Genomic DNA, 26,603 nt, shown 5'->3' with positions numbered 1-26,603 from the left:
AATGCTTCATATCATATAAATCTTTGCACGGGCCAAATAATAATAATATCATCGATAGAACCATCCTGCATACCGTTGGTAGTCTCCCGTTGCTTTGGGGTCTCTTGGAGCACAGAGACATCTCGCAGTGCAGGAAAAGCAGAGACGTGTTGAAGTTTGAGTTGAAGGTGAAGCTGAAGCTCTGCCTCTCGGCCGGCGTGTGAAGGACAGGGGGATCCTCCTGAGGACAGAACGTGACCGATTGGTCTTTGGGGCAGACTGTCTCAATGAGAGTGTAGTCGGAGCCCAAACTGGGGTCGGAGTTGGTGGAAATGAAGCACGATACGAGGATGAACCCGAGCTCCGGATCTGATGCAGCTGATGAGACCTGGAGAAGAAAACATTCAAGTTAAAAGGGAACATTTTACTATTACTACAGGGTGGACTCAAAACGAATCTGTTGGACTGGTAACAACATCTATAGAGAGCGTTGATGACAACAGACTTCTCAAAATTGTGTCTCTGTTAGAATGCTATTCATGTCTTTCCACCTTCCACCTACCACTAAGTTATTATTCCCCCTTCTTATAAAATATCGGTGATGGTGGACACATTGAAAAAGGTCTGGCACACAGATACAGACGATCCTTTGTAACTATCTGACTCAGTGAAGCACCTCCCGCTGATATAATCATAAATCAACTTGTCAAGTTACCTTAGAGTAAAAGTCTTTGCTATCTGCAGCATGACCATAATTGAGCATACAGAGACAGACTAGAGGGCGAGGCACCACGAATACAAGGAGGTGAAAGTACGTTGTAGATTTTTGAGCCGCAGCTGTACAAAATACAAATTGACTTTGTATTTTGGTGCCGCGCTGAGAGATCAAAGCGATTAAAGTCCAAGACAGAAAGCAGTCTTCATACTAAAGCCTTCATTTGGGAGCAAAAGTACACGTCGCATAACACAAACATGGCATTAATCTGCAAAACGTGCTCGGCACGTGCCTGGACATGAGACGATCATTTATTAGAAATGCGAGGCTTACCTCCACAAAGACTCGCTGCTGATGCGAGACGGTGTAGAAGGCCTGGCGGGAGGGTTTGTTGAACGCCGGCGTGTCGTACAAGTCCATGTTAAAGGTCATGTTGCTCGGCGGTTGCCTTCCTGGCCCCGGTACAATCCTGGGACGGGTTGCTGAGGTCTCCTGGCTCTTACGGTACGTGCAGTTGAACTAGGAGGAGAATGGGACGACGGCAACACAAGCATCAAGAGGGATCGTGACAGCCGTGCTAAGCACCTTCACCTCGCCGGTGAGTGTTTGACCACGTTAGGACGCCAGGTTGTTCTTGACTTCATCCTGCAAAGGGCTGCAGCTCTCACAGGGACAAACGCCACAATGAATCTCACCCGTATGACTGACGGTTGCTCTGCCGGCTCCGTGAACGTCCTGCCTGCCTCCACCGCGTCTCCAAATTCCAGATCCTCGTAATCCAGCGGCCTGCCACTCCCATCCTTGATCTCAGCACGAGTTATCCAAACCTGCAATCCACACAGACGTACAGAACGTTACTCACGAGAACCTAAGCAGCGTCAGTAAATCCTTTCCAGACTTTCTCTGTTTAAAACAAATGTGAGTTGTTGTTCCGTGAGCCAAAGACAGAGCTATTTGAATCTTTTGAGAGGATTAGCCGAAAGACATTCTGCCACCGATGAGTTGGATTTGAAATGTGGGAATGTCCTGTGGCTTCGGCTGGGGGACTCGTCTTGGACAGAAACACAAAACATACTTTTCATTTCTTAGTAGAGCGGAGGAATGTCGGGGGTCTGACACGAGGGCCGCCGCTTATTGCCACAAATGAGTTAGCCGATCAGCCGTTGGTGCCGCAGCTGAATTAAACCCACTGTCTTTGATGTGCAGGGACACAGACAGGGACATTTCTTTCTCTTTTGACTGGAGGTCAGAGGTTATCCCTGCGTCCAAGTGCTTACACAAAAGATGACCTTGGATAAGTGCCCACGTTTTCTAATGCATTGCACAGCGAATGTGTTGTTCCAAATTCTCCCCACAAAAGATCTCAAAAGGTCAGAGAGGATGTGATTCATCCTTGCTTGTTAGAACAAACTCACTGAATGAATGCATTCCACAATAATGGGATGTAAGAAGTGAATGCTGAATCCTGTTCACCGATACATGAAAATGTAACACTCGTCATATTTTTCCATTTGCTATTCATCCAAAAAAAAGAAAAAGAAAAGCCTATTTGTGGAAATGTGTTTAAGCTTCAAGCCACGAGTGGCTGCTCTTGACGTCCGGTAGCTGGCCACGCTAGGAACCACGTTGCCAACTTCCGTCACCCTCTGCCGACTGGAGGATGTCATTTGATACCTCGTCCTCCACAAGGCCACAAAGCCTTGTTTATGTACCATCGGCGGTTTAAGACGTTTGTATTGCACTCGTTCCAGACGGAAGCTGGCAAGCTGTCCTAACTAGCTTCCACTCAGGAGGCGTTTCCACCTAGTTCGACTAGTAAAGCATGTTGGCATCGGTGGTAGATTTTCCATGTTGGAATCTAAGTGATGTTATTTCTATAAAACCCAGTGATTAAAAAAAAAAGATCCGCTCCATATGCAGTCATGAAGAACGAAAACACAATGAGTCTTTGCATCGGTTGGAATTATATTTGAAACTGTCCGGCCATTCTGAAATGCTTCAGGTAAACCAGCTTTATCTGCATGACTGATGTGTGACTTTGCGGTACTCACAGAGTTGAGGTGGAAGGCCATTGGGCTCCCCGTCATGGGGAACACGGTGGTCAGGCAGCCAGTCAGAGGTGTCTCCAGAGTGTAGTGGGTGGCATTGACTGTTGCTTTGCAAGCTGGGTCTTTGAGAGTGAGGTTGGCATGAGTAAAACCCTTCGCCTGAGCAAAAGAAAAAGAAAATGGCAACATTGGATAAGCATCAAAAAGACAAGCCTTCCCTTTATTAACTCATTTTCAGAATAAAATAATGCCAACGCGGTTGTGTGAGGCTTTGAGTTCCCAGGAATAAACAAATCCCACAAGGTGGTCTAGCTCCAGCCACAGCTTCTCCTAATTACAGTCTATGCCAGTTTCCATTCTGTGATGTGGGCTGACTGCGCTGACGCCAAACGCTGGGAAACGTCGTTCTCGCTTCAATGTTAGCTTTTGCATACCATGACAACATTTGCTATTGCACTTCTACACTAGATTTCTTTATATTTTTATTCTTTAGACCTGAAACTTTATTTATCAGTTCCTCTGCAGCTGAAGGACCTCTTCTCAATCTCCAAGTAAACTTTTTGATGCGTTGGCATTGCGGTATAAAAAAGTGCAAGCTTGAGTCGCTTCTCAGATACCCAAAAGAAGTCCGACACGGAGGTTTGTGTTGGCATTGTAATCGCAGTGCAGAAGGCATTCATTCAGCCCCCTAATTGGTCCTGACCCTGGCACTGTGTCCTCCGTGTTTGTTGTTTTCTGCTCCTTCTGTCTCGGCTTGTCAAATCAAGTTTGTGTCGCAAGAACAGAGACAGTGAACAAATCCCCCAAAAGACAACAGTGGCAACTGTGAGTTGAACCGTAACCCCCCGAAATGAGCTTTTTCATTCATACTGCATTACGTTTGTCTGGGAAAAGGCATATTTCCTTTCTTTTGTTCAGATAAAGTGTTATCACGCATCTGTCTATGTCACACTGGATGGACATTCTTCTAAATAGCTGATTGACCAAAAAAAAATCTTCTCACATTTATATTTTTGGTAGTAAATAATTCTACGGTCTCTTTAATGTTATTTGGTATTTGTATGACAATATGCTTTTGGTTTCAGCTGTCTGTACTTTTTCTGCTGTGCAAACCGCTCACCTGCAGGCTTTCTTTATTGATGCTGACCACCATCCTCGTGTCCTCACACTGCACGCTGAGGCCGACACTCAGGACGCCCTGATGCTTGTCGGGTTCCCCGCCCGCCCAGGGCGGGTGGTCGGAAAAGGAGGGCAGAGAAAAGGGCCGACCGTCGGACGCAGGCAGGTGGAGGGGGAAGGGCAGACTGGAGCGCCGGGCTGCAGCTCCGGGTCTTGGATGGGGACTGGAGTCGCGCAGGATGGAGAGCTCTGGAGGCAACATGCTCTCCAGAAGATCCACCACATCTGGAAGGCACACATAGTTGGAACCTCATGAGGCTGATTTTACAGGGGGAGGGAAATTACACGTGACCACGAATATAAAACCCTCTCACGATTTCACGCTAGTTCCTCTATAAGAATCAGAATCAGACTGAGCTTTATTTGCCATATTGGCTAAGAACTGTAAAATGTCCAATGCTAGTTGGAGCAGCTGCTAAATGTCAAGCTATTGTTTACCTGTCCATGCTTTTTGTTTATCTGCTTTAGAACAACATCATTCTGAGGGTGTTTCTTCAGTTTACCTGGCTCTCTGAGTCGGATGTTGAAGTGGTTAGCCACAGGAGTGTTGGTGTAGGACGTGACTGGGCCGTAGCCGTGATCCGCTGCCCACTTGATCAAGGCTTGAGGCCCCGATGGCAAGAGCTGTTTGGGGGAGTTTGACACTTGCATCAGTCGCTCCATATTCAGACTGACACTCACGGTATCAGAGGCCTGTGGAGAACAAAGCAGATTTGTAACTTATCTTGTAAGAACAAGTTGTCATTTCTAAAAGAGAACATATTTACAAAAGCTCCTTTAAGACGAACAAAAGAAATGATTCACTGCTTCACCGTTTTTTCCAACTTCAAGTACAGTCCTGCTCTCATTCTGCACGTGTGAATCATGTGCATGGGTGTGAGCTAATGGGCGTTTTGGCGCTCGATCCGTGTCGAGAACCCAACACGTTGGTTTGATCCCAATTGTCGTGTCTTGCCCTGCCGACTAACATGCAGAACTGATTAATTCTCACAGCCATTTCCCGCACATTCGGGTCTCTTGAGAGATGCTGAGGAGAACCAGCTCTCTGACAGAAGCAAGGGCTCACGTTTATGAGCTTATCAAATCACATCAATAGTTGAACAAAGCATTCACGTTTTTCAGTAACTTCACGTAAAACTTCCACCACAATCCGTGTCCACCAGAAGCACTACGATCCACTTGTGCTGGTGTGTGTACGACAGGCTTTGGCCTGGCATCACGTCCTTGCGGAACGAGGCTCTGCACAGCGGCACAGCGGCGATTCAGCAGCTGTACGAACACTCTGCGCCCGGTAAAAGTGCAGAGTCATGGCTGAGCATTGGAGTTACACAGTGAGGAAACCCCCCCGCACACCTCTGCTGAAATTAGCACAGGCCTAGCGACGGCAGTCCATCGGAAAATACCAAAAGTATTTGGATAAATGTGACATTGGTGAGTCTCCTTTGGTATTAATGCAGTGTAGAAAAGCCAAGGTTTAAAGTTCCATCCCTGGAGCAGTTTAAAGTATTTAGATTCCAATTCCCCAAAAACATAATCTACAGCTGAACTACTCTCCCAAAGTGTACATAGGTGTTGTATTCTTATAGTTCCTTAGGGACATGGGAGAGTTGAGCAGCACTAATAAAGATTTACTATCAAAACTGCATATTCCCACACAGCTTTGATAAGTATTATAAAACCATATTTCTAAGTAGGGGCCATTCTGATACATCGCAGTAATGAGCCGCTGTGTATCTTCTGTGTGCGCCTCGCAGCTTCAGAAGGCGCCTGGGGCGAGGTGGTATCTCAGGTTGACACTGACGGGATTCAGCAGCTCAGGTTCTGTGTGCGGCTGAAGTACAGCAGCACTCTTGGCTCTGAAAAACACGTGTAACACCCCCAGCACTCTCGCTCTGCCTCTCCCCCCCTCCCCCCCGGTCTCTCTGATTTTGATGACAATGCCAGGAGGTGCCGTCGTGGAATTTCACAGCTCCCCTGCAACCCGTTATCCCCAGCAGGCGCTGATTTGACGCACGAAAAAGTCTGGGGTGATAAAATTGTGAAGCCATTTCTGTCTGCGGCGTGACACGTGAGCCGCTGCGGCATTAAATCTCAGTGGTGAAGATGGACCTGAATGAGGAGCTACTGTGCTGCCATGCTTACCACCACGTCCAGCTTTCCAATCACCCTCTGGGCCTTGATCACCCAGTTGACCGACTTGGCGCACTTGAGCAGCAAGACGACGTCGCGATGCAGCTCGACGTCGTCCTTCAGAGGTCGTAGATCCGCTATGACATCCACCTGGAAAGCACTGCGGGACAAAGGGGGGAGGGAACAGAAATTAATTTTAAACGATGAGGTCTACGTGGTCTTATCGCTCCTCCGGTGTCTGGCCAACTAATTAAAAAAACATTCCGCCCCCCAAAAAGGCAGACTTATGCAAGACAGACCAGATAGAAGTTACTGATCCTGCTTTCTTCTGGAAGAACTGAATCATCACTCCACTGGGGGAGTGAGGAGATCATCTGGCACTCCGACACTCAGTTTTGAAATATCCTTCTCAAAAAGAACACGGAGTGAAGACCAATCCCTCCCCCCCCCCTCCCCCTGCCTCATGTGAGATGCCTTCCAAAACAAACATCTTGGAGCTCAGTAAGAGCATCTTGACCTCGAAAATAAACTATAACAACATGGATTCTTGGCTTTGGCCGCTCACCTGCTAGAGTTGGGGGCTTGGAGCTCAACGATGTGGACCTCTTGGTCTTTGTCTGGGCCGGATAAGACACAACCCTTTGATGCCTGTGGCTCCACGTAGCCGCCCAGGTAGTTCAGAGACAGGAACTTGGTATCAATCTTGCAGGTGTCAGAAAAAAACGGATCTGAAAGAGGGGAGATTGTTTGCGTTACTGGTCGGGGGTTCCTTGAGGCTATTTTGACCTCCCATAAGGAGAAACACAGCATTTTTGTTACTCCCCCAGCCACGAGGTTGACGACGGAGCGCCCCCCCGGCCCCCCCGACCCTCTCTGCTCTGCTTGTGAGAGGAATTTGACGCCCCGCTCTCGGAGACTTGGGCCGGGTGCATGTTTGCGTGGTTGCAGCTGAGTCTCCCTGCTCACTTCCCCACACAGCCTGCAGCTGGTGTTCCCATCACCTCGGCACTGACCGAGGGGGCCGGGGGCGGTGGGCGAGGTCGCCCACGCTCGGCTTGGCATGACCTGCCTTCTTATCAACAGACAGATGGATTTTCTGGTCTTTAGTAAGCAATGTTTTGAACAGAATTGATCAACTATAACAGGACAATGATATTCATTAACACATTTTTATATCATGGTGGTGGTGTTTTTTTTCCTCCACCTTCATGATTGTTTCAAAATGTGTTAAATGCTCCAAAAAAAAATCCCACCCTTTCTCAGCACTGAGAGAAAAACACAAGACAGCTGCTTCCTTATTTGGCAAACAAGGTGACAGTTGGCACCTTTTTTTCCGGAGCCCTTGCAATGAGGTGAAGACCTCCGCCGCAGTTCTGGTGGCCGAGCAGAGCGACCAGTGGAAAACTACGGCTCTTTGCTTGAACACTACGGCGCTCTGGGCTGTTGCCAAACCACAGCCCGCGCTAGTGACACAAGCCAAACGCTCGCAGGCTGAGCAGCCACTCAGTGCTCCCCGGCAACTGACAGCACGGGAGGGGAGAGCTTATCAGCCGCTCCTCCTCTGCAGACGTGGGCCTTGTTTTGTTTCCACGTGGTGAGGGATGCTCATTGAAAGTCAAGATGGCCCGTCTGAGAGCCGGGATGTGCTGTTCCCTGAATAATGGGCCGGCCAGTGGAAAGAAAAGTCCACGTGAGGAGGTTTATCTCAGCCCCCTCTTCATTCCCCCTACCTCCCCCTCCGCTCCACCATACTCAGAGGAAAAATATGGTGCCGGTGATCTGTCCCCTTCTTGCCTGCGTATTCTTTTCTGGTGACATTTGGTCAACCTATGTAGGCCCCTTCGGCTGATGTGTTAGCTCAGCTTTTTACGGCTGTTTTTATACAGCCGTAAAATATCGGTAATCAGTATACCACCACCAGAGAGACTAATTACATTTCCAATCTTTCTGTCTGATACCAAATTAACACTCTAAAGCAGAGGTCTTCAACGTTTTTCAAGCCAAGGTCCCCCAAACTGATGGCGAGGTGGAGCAGGGACCCCCTATTGTACAGAGTTTGGTCCGCCATCTTTTATTTTTGAGCTTCACGCTCTTTAGACGTGAGCATAAACGTGATCTCATTGGCTGGTGCCTGCGCTGTCGTATTCGCATGAAAGGAGCAGTGAGTGAACCGGTGTCCAGCTTGAGAGCTGCTGAGGGAAGCTGGATGTGTGTGTTGCGCACTGACGGATAACGTCTTCTCCATCAATTTATCCGTTCGCTTCAATATGTTGGATTCATGTTAATGTGTATTTAAAGACCATAAATAAAATTCTGATTCTGAAGACATTTACATTTGTGGGGGAAAAAATTGGTTTAAAAAAATTGTCTTATCAATTTGTCTTAAAAAATTTCGCGACCCCGCTGCAGTACCTTCGCGTACCCCTTGGGGGTCGCGGACCCCCTGTTGAAGACCTCTGCTCTAAAGTAAAAAATAGCTGAATATTTTACTGTGTTTTTTTAAATCACTATTGTGGTTTTGTAGTTAGTTTTCTGTGTGAAATTGTCTTCATTGACATTTCAATTCTTGAGTTAAGGGCAGAAAAATGCTTCGTGGGATCACACAGTTCATCCATTAGCCGACGTGGACCTCGAGCATACAAACGATGGCTTGTGGCAATTAAATGTAATTGTGTTCTGACAAAACTCCAGTGTGCACCTTCATGTCAGGCAGGCCTCAACGTCTTCATGAATAACTATGCACAATGGATATGTTTCATCATTCAGAACTCACTACTACTGTCCCTGATACCACCGTGTCCTGTGAAACAGTAAAAGGGCGGATGCCCGCTGAGGGAAGGAAATTCTTTTCCCAGAGTTGCGCCCGTAAACCTTTAGCCAGTGTTCAAACACAAAGCTAAGTTAAGTTACAGCAGCTGAAGGGGAGCAGGGGGGCAAGGCGCGCCTCGAGGCCCCGGGAGCTATGTTGGGAATTTTGGGAATCTAGCACACACCTTCTCCGACTTTGATGAAGATGTCTTGAGTCGCCCTGAGCTCAGAGAAAGAGGTGACGGCCCCGTACTTCTTCTGGGCCCAGTTGAGGAGGTGCTCGTTGCCATGGGGAAGGGTCTCCTTCTGGATCTGGCAGAGGGAGAAGCTCCCCGACTGGAAGTGGACCTCTGAGCCCTCGGGCACCTTGAGGAAGAGAAAGCGTTAAAAGTGTTTGAGGACAAAACGGAGCTGCTCTTATCGCAGCTCTGTGCAAAAAACTCCCAGCGTGCTTTTGCGCTTCTCTCGGTGTCCTATCTGTGTGCGTGAGCTGGAGGGCCTAATTAAGACATAAAATCGGATCCAATATGAATACGTAAGACCACTTCTTGGCGATGATGTTACGAAGTTGTCCCTAAATTGCAATCGCGCTTGAACGATAATACAATAATATCTCTCTTGTGTTGTTGAGCTTTTGCAGATAAAACAGTTCAAATCCCCCTGCTGCGCAACATCTGTCTGACCGGTAGACGCTCCTCTCGTCGTGTCACCAGAGGCAGTAAATAATGGGGCCGACGAGACGGGCTCTGCTGAAGAACTCAGGTGGATTCTGTTTTTAGTGTATTTACTGCGGCGGGAAGCAACAAAGGGAAAGATGGCGGAAGGCGGTGCCCTAGTAGGGGGGAGGAGGGGGGAGGGTAACAGCTAACCTTGCCAAGCTCAGCAGAGTTTATCAGTGTAATTGCAGGAATAAGACTATAATTAGTCGCAAAGAATTAGAGGGGAAAGCCTGAAAGCTAAATTAGCTGGAGGCCTCCCAAAGCACTGAAAACCTCAGGAATTTGATCCAGGGAAGTGTGGCACCCAGCGTGGGCTTTAACAAACTCTCTCCCTCCGTCTCCCCTGCTGCATGCTCCGTTGACGGACCCCCAAATACTTTCACATTTTGTTGCAGCTCTATTATTTTTTTAATCTCTGCCCCAGTTTGGTGGCTTTCCGGCAACAAAATAAAAGTGTTTGCGCCGAGGAGGGAGGAGAGGCGCTGCGTTATAATGATTAGTTTGCGTGGTGGAATTTTGGTGGTCAATTTGGCACTAAACTGCGATAAGACGTCTTATCGCAGTTTAGTGGGGCGAGATGATTTTAGGTGGCTTTAGTTGGCACACGCACACAAGCAGCTTTCTCCAAAATAAACAAAAAGAAAAACGCACTTGCAGTGCAGATTGCGGAGGAAGATAGTTTTCACGGCTTGTGCTCACTTGTCTTTCCCTCTGCTCACAGCTGCATGACAAAAACTTAATTTATCATTCAAATCTTTTTCAATTTAATGTTACATGACATTGTGCATTTTTTTAAAACCTCACATTACAAATCTCTTGTTTGCATTTTATTAAAATATGACGGAGTCCTCTTCAATGCACCATGATGTTCATTTTGTAAATCATGGTCCCATTTAGAGTGAAATAGACCATAAAGCTGGTATGCTTTAGGGCGGGGCTACCGTTTGATTGACAGGTCGCTACAGCGGCGGCGTTGTCTGTTCTCGGCTTAGAACTGTAACCCTTTCAGAGTGCGGTTTCAGTTGATGAGAGTTCATCTTAATCTTTTGTTCTTAATGAATGTACGGTTGTGCTTTGCTCCTCTTAGATCTCGTGTCTCTTCTGGTTGCAAAAGAAAACAAATGCCGACCGCCAAAAGACCACTCGAGGCCTCAAGACGCCGGTCCACAAACAAACCTCAATGGAACTACATCCATTAATTATATACAGTATGTGGGGACTGGTTGGTACTGACTCCAACTACTACTCCTATATTCCTTCTTCTAAGAATGTCTTCCTCCCCACCTCTCATCACCAAAAAGTGTGCAAACGTTTAAAAAAAAAGAGCTCTTTAAGTGCAGGAAAGTGAAGTACAATTTCTTTCATTGGTTGAAGAGGAATATATACTGTACATATAAATATACTGTAGTGCTGACTATTTACATAAGCCGTCACTCTGTGAATGCTGTTACTTTTGTAACAAAGTTAGGCCAAAAGGTCCGAGAGCCAGCGGCAGCCTGCTGCCAACTAAATAACCCCACTATGTGAGAATGGAGCAATCTGTTACCATCACTGCCAGAACGTTTCTTGACAGTAGAACTGTGAAGGCCTCGTAATGTGATCTGAGGTTAAGAAATACATGAAACATCGACTCAAGAGGAATTCCTCAGACTTAGCAGCGCAAACAAAGAACGCAGAGGAGAAGTTGGTTTCGTACGACGGGACACTGACAATCCAGCTTTCATGTTCGTAATGACAGAAAGTCATGTAACATATGTTTATGATGGTATTTGCAGGCGGGGGCTTTGCTTTACCCACTGCTGGCTCAGTATCATATCCGTCTAAAGTCAATGCTAAGAAGACATTAAACAGTAGGTTTCCATCAACATGGTAGAACCATATGAGCAGCCAAAGAAAAGAACGCTTGCCAAATGTTTGAGATCAATTATCATACAACTGTAATACTCCGCCGAGCAACACCCGCAGCAAAAGGCTGTTTATAAATTAGGAAGTGTTGCAAACAGAGGAGGGGCGATGCAAAGCGCTTGATAGATGATGTGAGAATGCATAAACTCTCCGATGACATCAACGTGATAAATGTTTGTGGGTCTTCTTGGTGGGAGGCGGGGGGGGGGGGGGGGGCTGATCACGCCGCTCGCTGCAAGACGTGCGTCTCTTCGTGTGAACTGGCGGGCTCTCTGCTGGGGGGAACAATAGCATATGTCCCAGCACCAGAGCGACGCCGTCACGCCGAGGAGAGCTCATCCTACGAGCAGCAGACTAACCACAGAAGCGCTGCAGAGTGTGAAGGCGAGAAAACTGCAAAACTATACAGGCTTGCTCCGTCCAGAGTCACAAAACACTTGATCCGGATCGAGTCGTTCAAGCAGCGATGCGACACGGGCCTTCTAACCATCAAAAACAGAAATGTATGCACTCAACCACAAATCAACCCAGCGCTCTCTGCACGCGCGTCTCACTTGGAACCACAGCGTCCCTTGGTCAAATCCTCACGTTCCTTTTCCATATGCTGATTGACGCAGAGTATTGAGCGGAACAACATGTTTTACAACAAAAGTCTGGGTTCTGGCATTTTGAAAAGCGGCAGGGTCCGCTGGCCAACGGCAATTGTGTGCTGTGAAGCTTTTCCAGGCAGCCCCAGTCTGCTTCCAGCGAGCCCACAGCACTGGGACCAGGAAACTAGGACTGGCAGGGCCGAATCAAGAGTCCAATTAGCCAGCGGAAACAGCCTCTCAGATGGAAAGGCAGAGCGAGGGAGGTCTGGCAGTGGCTTTCTGTTCTGAAGTGTTAAGCTCAAAACCAGCTCCTCTTGACTCTGTTACTCCACCATCTCACCACAGCGACTTTGCCACCTGAGAGGGACGGAATGGGAAATGATAACTTACATGTTGAGATTGTTGCATCAGGCCTGTCCACCATAGTTTACCAAACATGCTTGCCTACGACTTCACCATATGTTGGGGAGGTGTGCATAAGGCGTAGAGACTCAGCATTTATAGAATTTGGACGGGGGTGTCCTTTTTTGGGAGACCATAAATATAAAAATAAAAGTTCCCGTCATGTGTTTACTGGTGACAACATTAACTTTGGCTTCCTCATTGATCATTAACTGGGAAGGATACTAAATGTAGTCTCCCATCATGTATGCAGCCATCTAGGGCATATCTAAAAGCCCTTATTAAGCTATTAAGTCTGCAAATGTTTTTGTCATTGTCACTGTTTCTTTAAGTTACTTTAAAGGTGTGGTTAATCTGTCCCCATTATTACAGTATGTAAACTGCATACAGGCTCAGTCCGTAATTTGGTGGTGGGAAAGTTGTACAAATGCATTATGATTAAACAACGGTTGAAAGATATCCTGTAAACAATTTGAACAAGGTTCATTCATTTTTGGCTTGGGGATCGTTCATCCAGCAGCGTGTTACGATGTATTAGAGTCATTTCAAGAAGGTCAATGGGGAGAGAAGCGTCCATGTGTGGTCAGGCTGGTGGATATGACACCGACAGGTCCCCCCGGCCCCCCGCCCGAGCGCTCGGTCGTGTCACTCAAACACAAAATACATCAAGCCTACTTAAGCTGTCTTAGCGTCTGTGTACCCGTTTTGCATCTTCTTGCTCATTAGAGACTCCCAAGATGCAACGAGTCTTTGGCTCTGCAAAAGCCCCGATGTCCGACCTCATTAGACACACAGCAACAGCTCTGTAGGGTCACATGACGGCTGTCAGCTGTGTTCCGTCTGCCACCACTGACAAGGGGAGACATTTACTGAGATGCAGGCCTGCTGGTCCCCACCAAAACACACACATCACTGGCCACACGTTATCACGGCTTAGGAAAATACACTAGACATCCATCTGCATGATATGCTACACATTCCTTTGACACGAGATCCTTTATTTCCATTAGTACAGGAAATATTAGTTAAGGAGACACTTGGGCCCCGTGTCTTTATGTTGTTCTCTGACAGCTGCGGCCCTACGCGTGCACTGGAAAATTATCTTTAAATGCAACAGGTTTTGTTTTAGTTAGAGCTCTGTCCTTTAGCTATGCAACAATTCTTGAAATGTGTCAATGCAGAGGTGATTGTTAATTAATATTTTATTGAGTTACATGCAACAAGTTGCAAATACCCACAAATGGGCTGGGACAAAGACAATGTGGAGCACGGGGCTCTTTATATGCATGTGCGTGTGTAGGAATGAGTCATAACAGAATGAATGTTTTTCTCCATGTTGGGGCCGAGTGTTTAGAGGGTTAAGCAAGGAGCCACTGGGCCCCATGTGGAAATCATTTGTGTACCTGATACGGCATTCTTGGAGAATGCTGTGGTGTTAACATACAATTGAAAGTGATTACTCCAAAAATATAGAAAAGCCTTTCGGACATTTCCACCGCAATATAGTAAAGTTAAGCCAAGGCTGAAGCTTCTGGGTCTCCTGGTTTTCTCATATGATACACAGGCTTTAAACATTGTCAATGAAGACGTCCATTTTTACATTGTTTATTAAGTTTCCCAGCGAGGCCCCCTGGTACCTTTGCTAAAAAAAGACTACCGGCTCTCCAGGGGCGCCGACTGCTCTGATTTTCATAACGTACAGGATCCCTTTTGAAGGAGGAACACTTTTCCTACAAATTAAAATGTTAAAATGACCGGTAGCTTATGTCGGCTAATCTTAGCAAACCGGATCCGAATGAGTCAGTTATGAGTGTTCTCAACTTGTGCTCTTGTAGCACACATGATGCAGAAAAGGGGACATGGAGAGTAAATTACAGACACACGGTGCTGGACAGTCACAGTGTCCCACTTAGACGACCCCGATGAAAACTGTCTTGCTGATGTTACACATCTGGATCAGTTTCCTCTTAGATTGGACACCAACGTGCAACTATTGAGATGAACCATTTTACAAAAGAGATGATGATTCAGGACTTCAGCAAATTCCCCTGGGTGAGGGAACGACTCCTTGCTCAGCAGAGCTTCGGTGGTTTAGCGTTGGCTACCACACATTCCCCGTTGTCAGGGGTTTTGTGGTATACGGATACGCCCTGTCGGATTTGAACAGCTGCCAGGTTATCAACTAGACTGCTAACAGGAGGGACGGAGTGAGGTGGCGGGGACGCGGCCCTGTGGTTATAGGGGTTGAATAAAGCTGACACGGGACCTTACATTGTTTTATGTAAATATATTTACCACCAACGTGCGAAGGTTGATAATAATGCTGATAATAATCCAACTTGTACTCATCAGAAACATTCGATCATACAAAATAAAACGCTAAGAATGCGTCTGCACACTTCTGAGACGAGTGCACATCTGTAGCAAAAACCCGAGTGTATATGCAGAAACTAACGCCTCGCCACGATGGGCGCGCACGCACCGTTATCGGGGCGCGCCTCTGAGTGAGAAGGCTACTGAAGCGGAAGCACGGCTTACTATGTGAGGAAAGTAGGATTTAAAGGCTTTGAGTGATGCTGGGACTCACAAGAAAGGTTCGTTTGACGTGCGGCTCTAGGTTCTCCGTCTTGATCTTCCAGATCAGCAGCTGGGGGGAGTTCAGCACTAAGACCAGTGGCTTCTGGTGGCGATGCAGAGACTGGATCGGCTTCAGATGCAGCTCAACCTGGTAAGGCAAAGGAAAGGGATCGAAGTCACACAAAGGAACAACAGGCGGATGTTTTGTGACCGCGATGAGAATTCACACAACAGAAATCGCCGTGCGGCACGGTAACTGTCCTGGTGTTTTTGCTGTGCTGTGATTGTTGTTCTTTATCGGGCTCCTCGGTTGTTCACGCACTCCCTTTGCTGATAAACTCACTAAGGCGGCCCGCTGTGTTCTCCCTAAAAGGCACTTGTTTAGCGCCGATGCGGAGCCTCAGCGGGGTCTGAACTTTCACACAGAGGAGTCTTTGTCAGCAGCAGGAAAAAATAGTAAGCGGCGGGTCCCCTGTTACTATCTCTCTATCTGCCTTTGGTTCTCAGCGTGCCATTTAAAATGGATTTTTCACAGTCTGGTAGTGAGGCGGGGAAAACAAACCTCATGTGCGGTGGGACACAAACTGTTGTTTTCTCGTTTCCCCCATTTGGAGTAAATCTAGTCGGGTGGTTAATGTCCTGAGTGCGCACGCAACTTCCACTAATTCCCGGCCAAGGATCTGGCTTTCTGTCGGTGTCCGTGCCGATAAGCGCGGCTTTCAAATAGTACTCTTTAATCGCTACCATTGCCGTAGCTGTTAAAGAATCCTCGATTGGATTCTCCGGAGGCCACGGGGATCGTACTTCCAGCGCTAATCGTATTCGCTCCATCCAGTGTGTGAACGGGGGAAAGGATGCAAATCACTAATTCAACCCACAAGGATTCATATTATAAGATACCACAACCCCTACAGTAACTTAACGAGTCACAGCTCCCCAACACGCCGGCACAGCGTGTTTCTCAGTCAATCAAGCCGAGCCAAGAGACCCATTGAAGCTGATAATGGAACCTTTATTACAGATGCGTTAACCAGCGGTCTGTAATGACGATCATGTGCTGTTGATTTTTCAGAAGTTGACCAGTGAAATACTTGACTGTGTGACTTTACAGTGCTATTAATCCCATTTACTGTCATATGTTATTTGTTAATCTGCGTCTGTGCTGCTCATGCCAGAGACGCTTTTGTATCGTAAAAACAATATTAAGTCCTTCACACATCAGTGTAAATTGCTAAATTACTGAAATCTGATGACAAGTATTCTGAATCCGCCAGTTTAACGTTTTAAGCATCTAATACCATCTCACATTAAAATCTCAGAGATGTAAATCGTATCATTAGAGGCCACATGCAATGTGGACCCCTGAAGGTAATACAATATAAAACATGTCAATGTGTGAGCTTTAGAGGTGCTGGTAGGGGGACTTTGTCCAAGCTAACCTGTTTTCATCAGCTCTGAGAATAAAACACTAAATAATGTGTGTATCCCAAACAAAGTGGTTCCCTTGTGGTTGCTCATGGAAAAATAAAAGAAATTGCACGTTCAAATCCATCTGCTGATGAGGAGGATGTGACATGATCAAAAGCTCCAGAATCACAATGAAATTAACCTTCGGGGAACATTGTTTGAGGTCAAAGGTCAAATGTGAACTATGAACCTCAAATAGGCAAAATTATCTTCCATAAATAACGTCTTGTCAGTGGACAAGATATGACAAATACTGCTCTTGATATCTCCCCACGCACACACACACACACACACACACACACACACACGCACACACACGCGTTATCTTTGCACGCCAGACTCCTGCGCTCTATTCTTTCCAGTAAGTGTCATAGTCTACTGTGATTTGTATTTTCTGGCAGAGGCTCAGCGTTCAAAGACTTGTCACTGTGATGCTGCGTGAAGCCATTTCACAAGAGACACCAGCAGCACCAACAGAGTGAATGTGAAGCATCAAAGCCTAATTACCAGCCCTCCACAGATGTAAGCCCTGGAGGAAAGCCACACAAACGGGTGTTTAGCGCCGTGGTCCATGAAAGTGCTGCACAAATCATTAAAACGTCCCTCCGAGAGAGGAAAGTGGAAGAAATTACTGTTGTTCATGGAGATAACTGGATGGTGATCCAAACAAATATATCAGAGACTCACTGCTCTCTCCCTCTCTTCTTGCTTTTGCATATTTGCTCCTCCTGAGCCCAGACTATGGAAAAAGCAAGCACATTGCTCTTCTGGGAATAACAACAACCAAGATATGATCTTACCTGGCTTGGCTTTGAGGCCCTGGCTTGAGAGATGGCAGAGAGAGGTAGAAGAGGAGTGGGAGTGATTTAAAAGAGGTTTAAAAGAAAAGGAACTTCAAATTCAGACAGAAACATTTCCAGCAGACGTGAGTCACCTGAAAACACAGACGCACAAACAGAGCACAGTGGAGAGGAAGAGCCAAGAGGCTTTAATGGGGAAAAAGAGAACACTGCGGCAATTATCCACTCGTTATTTGAGGTCTTTGCAAGTAAACAGTGATAATACCAAGCTTGATCAGTTGTGCACAATGGAAGCAGCCCGCCGAGATGCCGTCATGAGGTCTGGCCACAGACCTTTGGCCGTGGTTACACTTTGTGATCATACTGGAAAACAAGCCGTGTGTGCAAATGTTTATGTCCACACTTCGACGCAGCCCGCCTGACCAGATCGGGTATATTACGTGGGCAATAGAGCGGCTGATGAACAAGTTTACAAGTTTCAATTCTTGTAAATTATGTAAAATAAGTAAAAGTAAAAGTGTTCTTTTTTTGTGCACACGCTACATTCCTGCCGCTGACAAGCTCTGCTGATTCATTGATTGAAAACTGTTAATTTGTGCGTGTGTTGGGTTCATCGGCAGTTACTTACAGGAATCAGCCTTGGTTTTCCCTACCTTTGCCCTCCTGAGGAGACCAACTCGAGTGTTGGGGGGAAGATCATGTGACAGACATGTTTGATAAGGATTCGAGATTGTGCCCAGATGCTGTCCACGCCTCACTGCGATCCAAACGCTGTACAGGCCAGGCAACCTCCTTATGTGGTCTGGACAACTCAGATCCAGACTCGAGGAGGACCCGATGCTGGGGCCACACAGCCTTGGCATTCAATGCGTCCCAGCGTGACTGGACGAGCGGAAGCCACATCGAAAAGACACACAGAGAGGGTGTGGAGAGACGAGGTGCAGGAACACCAGGCATCCCGGAGCCTCTAATGGCTTTGGATCAGGTGGCGCTGAGCCGTCGCTCCGGCAGCTACCTCCACGTCTGATTGATGATCAGGAGGCTGGCACAGGGATTTGGGTGGGGGGGGGGTCACGGGGGTGCATTTTGCCAGAAGCCACGGACGGAGCCTTGTCTACTATCACGTTACTGAAACTCCACTCCACACAAGGGACGACAGCTGTAGCAGCGCTAGCTGGGCCCGTCACAGAGCATTCCATTAGTGGTGGCAGCAGCGTGTGTAAACAAACGGACTGTTAAAGAAAGAAACAATACGGCAAACGTAGCGCCTAATGGAGCAACAACCCGCACACCCGGTCTTAACTGTACGGCGAAGCCACATGGTCAGACTTAGAACGCGCTGATGCCCGCGGCGCTGTAATTGTGACGCCTGCTTTGTTTGTCCTGTCTTGAGCATGTGGTTGCAATTTCACGACCTTTCGGGCCAATTAAATCCCACTAAGGTTCAAGCGCACTTCATAAACACTTTGCATCAACGTCGCAATGCAACACTTTCACAATATTACCCAGCAGACACCTTGCAGCCGGGCCCGGCTTAGTGTTCTGTTGGGTTTCCTCTATTGACAGAGCTGATTAAGTGCCTGATGATCCGGTGTTGATGCGGAGAAAACCCCAAACATCCTTTAATTAGCCAAAAAGCGATACTAATCTAGGGACACACTCTCCCTCCCAGGAAAAAATAATCAAAAGGGACCACAGTGTATTCCAAGGCACCAAACAGAGACGCACGGAGCAAAGTTTGAATAACAACGACCGGGTTGCACAATTTAAATAGGATCTACTTAAAATAGAACTACATCCAAGGCTGCAAGCGTAGAAAACAGAGACGGCGGGTTGAGAGCCGAGAAGCCGAGTCTCCGAGAGGAGAGAGGCACACTGCCTGGGACCAATCGCGCCGTGTTATCTGATGCCTGCGCATGTGCGTGTGTCTTGTCTGTCTGGATCTTGGTTTTTTTCTGGATCACCGAGGTCTTACAGTGGGAAGTGGGGGCCCGGAACCAAAGCCCAGTTGACCGCTGTTATCAGTGCCACCCACATATTCCAGCGCGATGGGGACGCTACCTGGAGCCTTTCTGCAGAGCTGCGATGGCGATCAGTCTGCACGCAGCCCGAGCGCCGAACTGCAAGAACGCCGCCTGGAAAGACGTCAAAGTGGGACGGGAACCGGCTGGATAGCAATCTGTGAGTGATATGGCCGAATGGCAGGACACGCTGAGGAAAGGAACACAGCGTCGAGGTGGGGATTTTAAGCACCCCTCTGCATTTGTTTGTTCTAATATACGTTTTTAAATCCAAGGAGAGCGTTCTTGCAAAACCTGTATCACTGTGTTACATGGAGTAAACCCTAAAAACAAGTCTAAATGAAAATGCTTTGTGTGTGTTTGTGTGCGGGCCCTCCTCTTATCTGGCACTGCTCTCGCCAGCTGTTTGTGCCCGGTGAGCTCCTCCAGCCAGTCACTCACACAGTCAAAAGATATCTGCGAATTCCAACCGATAAAACAATCCTCTGCTCTGCCTCACCCTGATTCCAGCCAGCGGCTGTGTTTGATGTTGGCCTTTGGTTAGCTGATTAGTGGAAGGCGGCAGATTTGCGATACCAGGGGCCCCTTGTGTTTATTTTCTGCCTCATCACCAGGCTGCATCCCGAGGCAGGCCTTGTGGTTTGGGTCGCTTGGTTTTGCATTAAACTAGGTGGATGCTGGCGTGCCGAGCTCTGCACCAGGAGCTGGTGTTGGAGGTGGTGTCTTAGCGGGGCGCAAAAGCCCACTTGAGGAGGAGGAACATGTGGAAAAATGTTTAAACTTGATACAAGAAGAAATAAAATTCACCATGAAGTCACTGTTTTGGTTGAGCTTAAGTGGTAAAACACCAACACTTTCAGGTCAACAGGCAACCGCCAAAAAGGCATTTCGCCTCCTGAGGGGTTTAAAGCTTGGCGGAAATTCGAGAAGTAGATCAAGTTGACAGCAGAGCTCCCATTGACAGTAACTCTCATTCCTTCTATCTCCCCCTCTCTAGAAGATTAAATCTTTTTTTAGTGAAAATGTGAAAAGGATTTGACCATTATATGAGGAAATCCCTAACCGCCGCTATGCAAGCCTGGCACTAGAGCCCTTATGAGTGGCCAGGTCACGTTACTATTCCTATTAGGATATCGACTCTTCACTTCATTTAGAGACACATAAGGGAATAAGAAAGAAAAGGGCTTCTGTTTATCTGATGAAAACCGCTGGACCTCAGGAATTCATGACAGATGTTTTGACACAAAGTAATTTTCAACTATGTAATCAGCATATAAAAAAAAAAAATGTAACCGCTCAAAATCCAAACGAAGAGCCAGAGAAAGAACATATGCAGGATGAGACATTTGTTAAATTCTGTCAGTGCTGTCAGTGCTGTCAGTACGACAACAACAAAGACGTGCTCACTGGCGGACATCAAGATCCGTAACCTGGAAACTAAACACGGTACTCGAGAACAGCAGTTTGGATGCTGTGCTTGACTTGAGTGATTTGTATAAAAGCAATGCTTGCAAAAGTAATTCCTTATTTAATGTTGGTGCAAGAGCCTGACATCTGTTACACGTCCTCTTAAATCAGCAGCACCTTTATTAAATAACATGTGCACTGGTGATCATACTTTAATGATGGCGAATCAACAACAATAACCAAGTGGCTTGTAAGTCGAACAAATACGACCCAAAATATTACGGCGGGTTTTCTAGCTTTGGGCTACTTGAGTAGATGATTCGCATATTTCCTCCTTCTGCTGTGTGATTCTCCGGTGACCGAGGGCCCTGAGAGTGTGATCGTATCCCGGGCGAACAGCGACGCGCAGTCACCGCCGAGGGGTTCCGTTGCACCTCATAACTCGGCCGCGGCGTGAAGGTTGGCCAGAAGCCAGAGTGTGTATTGTGAGTCGGGTCCAGCTGTGCGCTTCTCTCTGCGGACAACAGCTCGTACCCCTGAGTTAATACCCGCGCTGAATGGGTTCACTGGTGCCGACAGGAAGCAATTCATCGCTCTCACGTCTTCACTGCAAACCGCGAGGCGCCACCTTCACACGTGGACGCGAGCGAGATGCGAAGCAGGCCTCACACGTCGCAGCGAGCGACCACTTGGCCTGTGTAAAGTACTGAAATTAAAGGAGTAGCTCAACATTTTGGAATATACTAAATAAATAAAATAAATAAATGCAGCGGTGTACAAACTGATGGACAGAGGAGAGATGGGGGGTTTGAGTTGACGGGAGCGTTTTACTTCAGCAAGATGTGGGAAGAACCCACTGGAACTCTTGTGAGTCCAAAATGACAGCAGCTATTTTCATTTGCAAAGAATCACATAGACTTTTAGGAGAGTTACTGTTTAACATTCAAACCTCTTCTTCTGTGGCAATGAAGGTATGTTCAATGAAACCTTCCACTGGAAGAGATGAACCTCCTTACTCCCAACACTACTAAGCTTTTACTTTGCTTTAGAATTCAGCAGTATGGTTCATACTTCCGAACCAGGTCAATCAGAGATAAACGTGCGCTGTGGTTCTCTTTTCACACTCTCTTACGTGAGAACATCCTGTCTCACAGATCACAGATCAGCGGCAATGAGACGACGGCGCGACGCACCGCGTGCCCTCCAGCGCGGTCTTGTTGAAGGCTGAGCCCTTAAGGAAGAGACCCAGGTGGCAATCCAGTCAAGGACCAGGGTGGATCTTATCACGAGCAGGAACCTCCAATCACGGAGAGAGCTTCTGCCGGGCCACCTAATCTCACGCAGGGCTGGAGTGACCTTCTGACGGCCAAGGCTGTGGGCAGGGGGGAACCGACAGCTGGATGTCTGCCTCCTCCGCAAGTCCTCACTTCACGCAGTAGACGGGTTACCAACAGCTGGATAAATGGACTTGAAGGGATGGATTTCACAGAAGGCTTTACTGGACTATTGGATCTAGATCTATTACAGTTACGCTGCGAGTGGTCATTTACAGAGCAAATTATTCTACACATCTGTTTAGAATGAATGTGATTAAACATAAATATGCCACTTTTTAATAATTTCATTTTAGATTCAGCACAGAGCCAAAAGAACAAATACTTTTTAGAAGTCAGGTGACCACATTTCTTCCATTTGCCTCATCCCTCTGGCTTCAAATCACAAAAATGAAAACTTTGTTAAAGACAAACCTATTTCACTTTGGACAAGATGAACAAAAACATACAGAAAGCTGTTTATATCTGACCAGGCTTCTGCAACAGCCCCCAGGGTTGTGGCAGCTTCCAAACGCTTCCAATGTCAAAACTAATAAAGCGTTATTTCCTATAAAAGGCCATGTGATTGATCTTATCAAACCAAAATTGTAGTTTTGTATGAATATCGGTCTCTGTCTATTTATGATGCACATTGACACAAGTACAAATGTAGCTGCTGTAGAAGAAGCACAACCTGATCTGGCAGGACGCACTAGTCAGACTTAGAGCTGAATAAATGTATGGAAAATTGACATTGACACATTTGTGTCTTTGCAATAGGAATTGCATGGCCGCAAATGTATTTGGGGCCCCTTCCTGCATAGGTAACTGTATGTTTGTTATATGTTTGGTAACTTTTTATTCTGTGTGAGAAACAGTCCATTCCTAATAACTGTGACTGCTTGTATTCATGCAAATACAAAAAGATATCAACTAGATCACACAGCTTGTCTGAAGGCCAATTAAAAGTAAAAAATAGTTCAAATGTTGTATCACATAAGGCCTTATTGCAATAATGTGTTTTGTTCCATTGCATTGTCAATGATGAAAATAAAATGTAAAGATTGTAATTTTAAAAGATCTGTCTAATCTGAAATGTAAAACAATGGCTGACACTGGTTTAACTTCTCCACATTTAGCTGTGGAGGGTAAACCTGTTAAATTACAACAAAAAAGTTGTTCTGATCACAGAACTCATTTAAGTCCAAAAGTCCTCTCTCTATGTACCTGCCGATGCAGCAAACGCAAACTGTGTTTTTGTGTATTCAGCCTTGGTGATGTTTAAGGACGCATCAGCAGCGAAACTGCAGCGACAAGTGTGTGCATGCTGCTTTTCACACCGCTGGGACCGAGGGGGGCAAATCGGCGGCCGTGGGCCCATGATTCATCCCACAACTATGGCTATAACTTCTCCTACCATGAGAGGTGACGTCCATCACCTGAGGGCAGGGAGTGGCTTTAGAAACCGCCATCCACCCCTGGAACAGCATCAGGAGATGTGCTGACAGTTTGATTGAGCGCACTGAAGAGCTCTGCTCCAAACAAATAAGTGGTTGGAAAATACCTCCGTGCAGACATCTAAATGACTGACTAATCGCTGTCTAGGTGTCTGTTAGGTAAGGTAAGCTCATCTGGTCACCAGGTGTACTGGGGATGGTGGCGCTTCCAGTCGCCATGCTTCCTTTCAATGCGAATTGTGAATAGATACATGTTTGAAGTTTCCCGCAAAGAACTAAGAATTTGGTGCATTTTCACCACCTGGTTCGGGGGTTATAAACAGTCTGCAAAGTGTGGCACAAGTAAACAGACTAAAAGAAGTAGAGGTTGCGACCCGGAATCGAAGTCTCACAGAAATGGAGAGGAATTGTTCACGACTTTTTGTTTTTCTTCTTCTTCTCTCAACTAAAATTGCCCATGTTTCACATTTTTTAAGGAGGGGTTAATTATGGTGGGAGGTTTAGATCTTTAAGGAAGAACAACTCACTTCAGGCGGGGCGTTGCCTGGTCCCTCTGGAAGACGTCCTCTCAGGTTGATGATGTGCACCTCCTGAGGGAGGCCGGCGGTTCCCCGGCTGGCGCAGCCCGACAAGACTGTGAAGCTCCTGGACGTGGCCTGCACCGGGTGTCCGGTCCCCACGGGCAGCAGCTCACACGGGCTGCGAAACACCGGCCCTGAGGTGAAGAGAAGAACAGTTTGTTATTCATTCGGGTTAATAGTTTATGAGCTGCGGTCATTTACCACTGTTGTAATAATCTCCTCAACATTAAAAAATCTTTTCAACAACTGGAACTTAAAAAAGAAAAAGTGACAAGGTGACAACTTGTAATGCCTTTAAATGGGTTTTTACAAGAATATCCTCATTGTAAAAACCAACTAACAGCAAGTAATTCTCAGTCTCAGTCCTTAAAAAGTAGTTTTTTCCCCTCAGTCTGACCTGTAAGCTAAGTAACATGTGAGACATATAATCAACATTCCAATTTTAATTCTCTTCGGCCAATTTCAACCAGTTTTATTTTCCCAGAATGGTCCAATTTGACATTTAATCTCTTTGGAGGAGAAGCAGACTTTGGTGCACTCCGCCTGTAAGTAACCATCGGCCTTCACTCGTTGCCCTGGAGATGCGAGAGGATCCTGGATGAAGGTGTGGTCTACACTACAGCAGTAATGCTGTACAGGGAATTTCAGGGAACAGATTTGTATAACGTTTCTCAAAAGGTCACATGTCAGAGGTTTTACACGTTGACAATAGGTTTTCTGACCGATTTCAGTCTTTATTCTGATCACCTCAGAAGTCATTTCTCATAACTATAACAAACGTTATTAAGTATCAAATATTATTTGCTCATAACAATTTGTTAATTATCACACAAGTAACCATTATTTGGTGCGGGATGGACGCGGGCATCCCAGCGGCACAGAACAGTAACGGAGCTCGCTCAACCAAGCAGAGCAGCACCGGCGCCGAGCCTCAGCGCGTCGGGTCTCCAGCAGGGCTTTGTCTACTGCACAGTGAGTCGCAATGAGTAAGTGACCTGTGAACGCCGGGGCTACGTGGCCTAAAAACAAGTAATTCACTGATGTGTGCAAGATGGAACTACACATCTGCATTTTCGCCACAGCTTGACATCTTTCTGCAGAGAGCTTTTTCGTGCCCTACACATTCAGGATGTAACATGCACACGTCTCGCACAAAAAAAAAACACAGGGCGAGGTTGGAGTGTGGGAGCGAACAGGCCGTTTCCATTAGAGGGTCGTGTGTACGGTAAGGACGTTTGCGGCCACGTTTTCTTTTCTTGCCCCTCATGGGGCGAGACCTTGCGTTTTACCCAAACAACCTTGTGCCAGCCGAGGCCCCGCTCACATTTCAAACACACCACGCTTCACCTGCAAAATGTTGCCGATAGCAATCAGATGGAACATTTGGAAATCATTAAAGTCTGAGTGAGAGACAGTTAGATAACAATGTTGAATTCTCCCCCGACTCACTCCAAAAACACGGTGCCTCAACAGCGGGGTGCAGCTAAGGGGGGAACCTTTTCTGTGTTGTTGCTCAGAACACATAGCTATTGTTTTCTCTTTCCTTGCTTTCCAATGAGCCCATGGTACATCGGCATGAAGCCAGAGATCATGTATGGCATAGCTCCCCTCTCCTCCTTGTGAGAACCAAAAAAACAGAGGCCTTATTGTTACCATATTTGTCTCTCGAGACAAATTCCAACCCCTGGACAGATGTCTCGACCTGATCTTTGTGCTGCCTCACGTGAATCTCTCCCGATAGATAAACTCTTACTGGGAGCATACGTACATAATAAAGCACGCCCAGGGTCTTTTAATGGCAAAAACCCGTGGTGCATCAATATTTCAACTCCCGCTTTAACCCCCCCTCCCTTTTCCTCCCAAAGGACGAAAGCCTAACTATGACATCAAGCTTCGCTCCCACAAACAAGTCAGAGGGCTCTCCAGCTCACTTTTTCCCCTCACACTCGGAGAATAACAAACAACTGCAGGAAAAACAAAGAAATCGTAGCTCTTTCTGGGAGACTGCCAAAACATTACAATACACACGATGAGCACGTACGTTTTTTTCATGCTTAAAAATACAACAGGAATGGGTGGCGCGTGGGAGGAAACAGAATGGGCCCCGTGGATATAGAAAAGTAAGTCATGATAGTGCCTTTTATGACTTTTCTTTAATCGGTATTCACAGATTACTAAGAAAAGGGATCATATGACTCCTGTATTAACTGCTCTGCACTGGCTCCCTGTTAAATCAATAATAGATTTTAAGGTACTTCTCCTCACCTACAAGGCACTTGCTGGTGAGGCACCGTCGTATCTTAAAGAGCTTGTAACACCTTATTGCCCTACAAGGCAGCTGCGCTCCATAGATGCTGGGTTACTTGTTGTTCCTATGGTTTTAAAAAGTAGGCTGGGGGCCAGAGCCTTCAGTCATCAAGCTCCTCTTTTGTGGAACCAGCCTCCACTTTCAGTCCGGGGGGGCAGATTCGGTCAGCTCTTTTAATGTAAAACTTAAAACGTTCC

At 46.8% G+C, this 26,603-nt stretch overlaps 1 protein-coding gene and 1 long non-coding RNA gene across 3 annotated transcripts in view; one reads left to right on the top strand and one right to left on the bottom strand.

Annotated features, from left to right (window-relative positions):
• tgfbr3 (transforming growth factor, beta receptor III) overlaps nt 1-26,603 on the bottom strand; it is a 55,769-nt gene that overhangs the window by 11,555 nt on the left and 17,611 nt on the right. For both annotated transcript variants that reach the window (XM_040184155.2, XM_040184156.2), the window contains exons 3-13: nt 24,045-24,232; nt 15,063-15,200; nt 9,045-9,225; nt 6,617-6,779; nt 6,064-6,211; nt 4,425-4,614; nt 3,863-4,146; nt 2,746-2,901; nt 1,390-1,521; nt 1,028-1,213; nt 74-367 (exon numbers count right to left, since the gene is read on the bottom strand). In XM_040184155.2, the coding sequence (XP_040040089.2) occupies nt 74-367; nt 1,028-1,213; nt 1,390-1,521; nt 2,746-2,901; nt 3,863-4,146; nt 4,425-4,614; nt 6,064-6,211; nt 6,617-6,779; nt 9,045-9,225; nt 15,063-15,200; nt 24,045-24,232 (2,060 nt within the window). The remainder of the gene's footprint in view (nt 1-73; nt 368-1,027; nt 1,214-1,389; nt 1,522-2,745; nt 2,902-3,862; nt 4,147-4,424; nt 4,615-6,063; nt 6,212-6,616; nt 6,780-9,044; nt 9,226-15,062; nt 15,201-24,044; nt 24,233-26,603) is intronic.
• LOC120823810 (uncharacterized) lies at nt 19,010-23,130 on the top strand. Its single transcript, XR_005712880.2, has 2 exons — nt 19,010-19,500; nt 21,902-23,130. It is a non-coding gene; the product is annotated as an uncharacterized LOC120823810 (long non-coding RNA).

This window comes from Gasterosteus aculeatus, chromosome 8, assembly GCF_964276395.1.
Source record: "Gasterosteus aculeatus chromosome 8, fGasAcu3.hap1.1, whole genome shotgun sequence".
In the NCBI taxonomy this organism is placed as follows: domain Eukaryota; kingdom Metazoa; phylum Chordata; class Actinopteri; order Perciformes; family Gasterosteidae; genus Gasterosteus; species Gasterosteus aculeatus.
Note: the sequence above shows the minus strand (reverse complement) of the source record. Positions and strands in the feature narration are given on the sequence as shown.